General features: G+C 36.9%; 1 protein-coding gene across 1 annotated transcript in view; it reads left to right on the top strand.

Annotated features, from left to right (window-relative positions):
- Window positions 1-584: 584 nt before the first annotated feature.
- Window positions 585-2,461, top strand: part of LOC107300343 (nucleolar protein 11-like) — a gene marked incomplete at both ends in the record, with an annotated part of 17,016 nt that continues 15,139 nt past the window's right edge. Inside the window, 3 exons of the mRNA XM_015829676.1 lie at window positions 585-641; window positions 1,336-1,481; window positions 1,744-1,801. Coding sequence (XP_015685162.1) covers window positions 585-641; window positions 1,336-1,481; window positions 1,744-1,801 — 261 coding nt within the window. The remainder of the gene's footprint in view (window positions 642-1,335; window positions 1,482-1,743; window positions 1,802-2,461) is intronic.

Below are 2,461 nucleotides of genomic sequence, written 5' to 3'. Positions count from 1 at the left end.
CCGTCTTTCATACATCTATTTGATGTATGTATTTGATGCAGCTCCAGAGTATATAGGCGGCGTGGTGGCTCGGCGGTTAACGACACTGGACTTGTCAGCTGGAAAACCAGCAGCCCATGTTTGAAACCCAAACACCACATGGCGGGGTGAGCTCCCGGCCTCATCCCAGCTCCTGCTGACCTAGCAGTTTGAAAGCATGCAAATGCGAGTAGATAAATAAATAAGTACCGCTTTGGTGGGAAGGTAACAACGCTCTGTGACGTCATTCTGGCCACATGACCCTGGAAATGTCTTTGGGCAGTGCTGGCTCAATGGCCTTGAAACGGAAATGAGCACTGCCCTCTATAGTCAGCAACGACTAGCAGAGTAAAATCCACAGGGACTCCTTTATTTTTATCAGAATATATGCAGATATATTTCAGTACTTCAGCCAAGTACCTTTGTGTGCCATTAAAATAAAATATTTTAAGATTAATAATCTTAAATATATCTCAAAGTAATTTATTTTCTCCAAGCTTCAAGAGGTATAGTTAGCAAACACTTCTTTGTGATCTTTCTAAAATGGTAATTGTGAATTTTAAAAGGTTTTACAGATCTGGAAAGAAGATGATACCGACTTGGATAAAGTTTTTAAAGCCACAGTAAGTACTGATAATATATTTTAAAGTAATTATCTCATGCAGCTAAACACTGAATTCAACAAAGAATTCCATTGAAGGAAGATGGAGATTTTTGCTTGCAATGATTATTTAATTATATTTTTCCTTCAGTTCAAAACCTCAGTGGAGAATTGAAAGGCTGCTCAGAAAATTATGCAGAATTGTGTAGAGTATTGCAGAGATATCAGGAATTAGTAATAATACCAATTTTTCTTTCTTCTCCCCCTCCCTATGTTGGTCCATAACCATAATCAGACTGTACTCTTTTACACATCACAGTGGGATGTCCTTCATCAAAACAGGGACCAAAAGACAAGATTATCTCCAGAAATAAAAAAAAAAAAGTAGATCAGCTCAATTGAGTAGAATCCTATTGCCAGTGAAGATTCTTTCTTTCAAATCATAATCAGATTTGTTTTGTTGGAACAAGAAAATATTTCCATTTTGGAAAAGTGAATGAAAAGCAAGTGACATGAATCTTGTGCAGGTTCACTTATCTAGAATTGGAATGAAGCTTATTCCCCTGCTCACTAGGAGTATAAGATTTTCGAAGCTGGATGAACAAAATATATCATTAGAATAAATATTTATTTTCACAGGGAGCCCTTTCATTTGTTGCCATATGTATATATGAGTATATGTCTCATTTCTTTTCTTTTTATTATTTATCTTGCAGCTGTCATCAGATGTATATCGGATACATTCATTACCACACACTGAACCCTTAGTCCTGTTCAAGGGTGGAGCTGTTAAGAGTTTGGATGCTTTGCTAGCAGATCCAAAACAAGAAATTGAAAATGTTATTTCCAAAGAAATTATTAGGTGAGTGCCACACTCCCTGTAGTAACTTTAAAATTCAAAATTTAATAGTGATCCTGATATTTCATCAAATGAAGGAATTGAGATTCTTTTCTCACTTGAATCTAATCATAGAAGATGCCCTCTTCTTTCTGCTACATCCTCATGATATTACCTTATCTTGACCCCAATCCATAACACAATGCTTGGTAGCTGCAGTAAAGTCCAGTATTATATTTGATTGCATTTTTTTTCCTGTAGCAATAACCATGTATTTTATTTTTAGATGGAGTGATGCTTTAATTGGAGTTAAAAGGAATGTTCTTTTATTTATTACTGAGGAGGTGAGTATTAAATCTTAGATAGTTGTAAAGTAGTCAAATGCTAGATATTTTATGTATGTGGCTAGGTTGCTGCTTCTAGTAAGATAATAGTTATATACAGTGGGGGAAAAAGTATTTAGTCAGCCACCAATTGTGCAAGTTCTCCCACTTAAAAAGATGAGAGAGGCCTGTAATTGACATCATAGGTAGACCTCAACTATGAGAGACAAAATGAGAAAACAAATCCAGACAATCACATTGTCTGTTTTGGAAAGAATTTATTTGCAAATTATGGTGGAAAATAAGTATTTGGTCACCTACAAACAAGCAAGATTTCTGGCTCTCACAGACCTGTAACTTCTTTTTTAAGAGGCTCCTCTCTCCTCCACTCATTACCTGTATTAATGGCACCTGTTTGAACTTGTTATCAGTATAAAAGACACCTGTCCACAACCTCAAACAGTCATACTCCAAACTCCACAATGGTGAAGGCCAAAGAGCTGTCGAAGGACACCAGAAACAAAATTGTAGACCTGCACCAGGCTGGGAAGACTGAATCTGCAATAGGCAAGCAGCTTGGTGTAAGAAATCAACTGTGGGAGCAATAATTAGAAAATGGAAGACATACAAGACCACTGATAATCTCCCTCGATCTGGGGCTCCACGCAAGATCTCACCCCG

Source organism: Protobothrops mucrosquamatus, unplaced genomic scaffold (assembly GCF_001527695.2).
Source record: "Protobothrops mucrosquamatus isolate PMUCROS unplaced genomic scaffold, P.Mucros_1.0 scaffold6721, whole genome shotgun sequence".
Lineage (NCBI taxonomy): Eukaryota > Metazoa > Chordata > Lepidosauria > Squamata > Viperidae > Protobothrops > Protobothrops mucrosquamatus.
The sequence above is the reverse complement of the archived record's forward strand: the minus strand, read 5'-3'. Positions and strand labels throughout refer to the sequence as shown.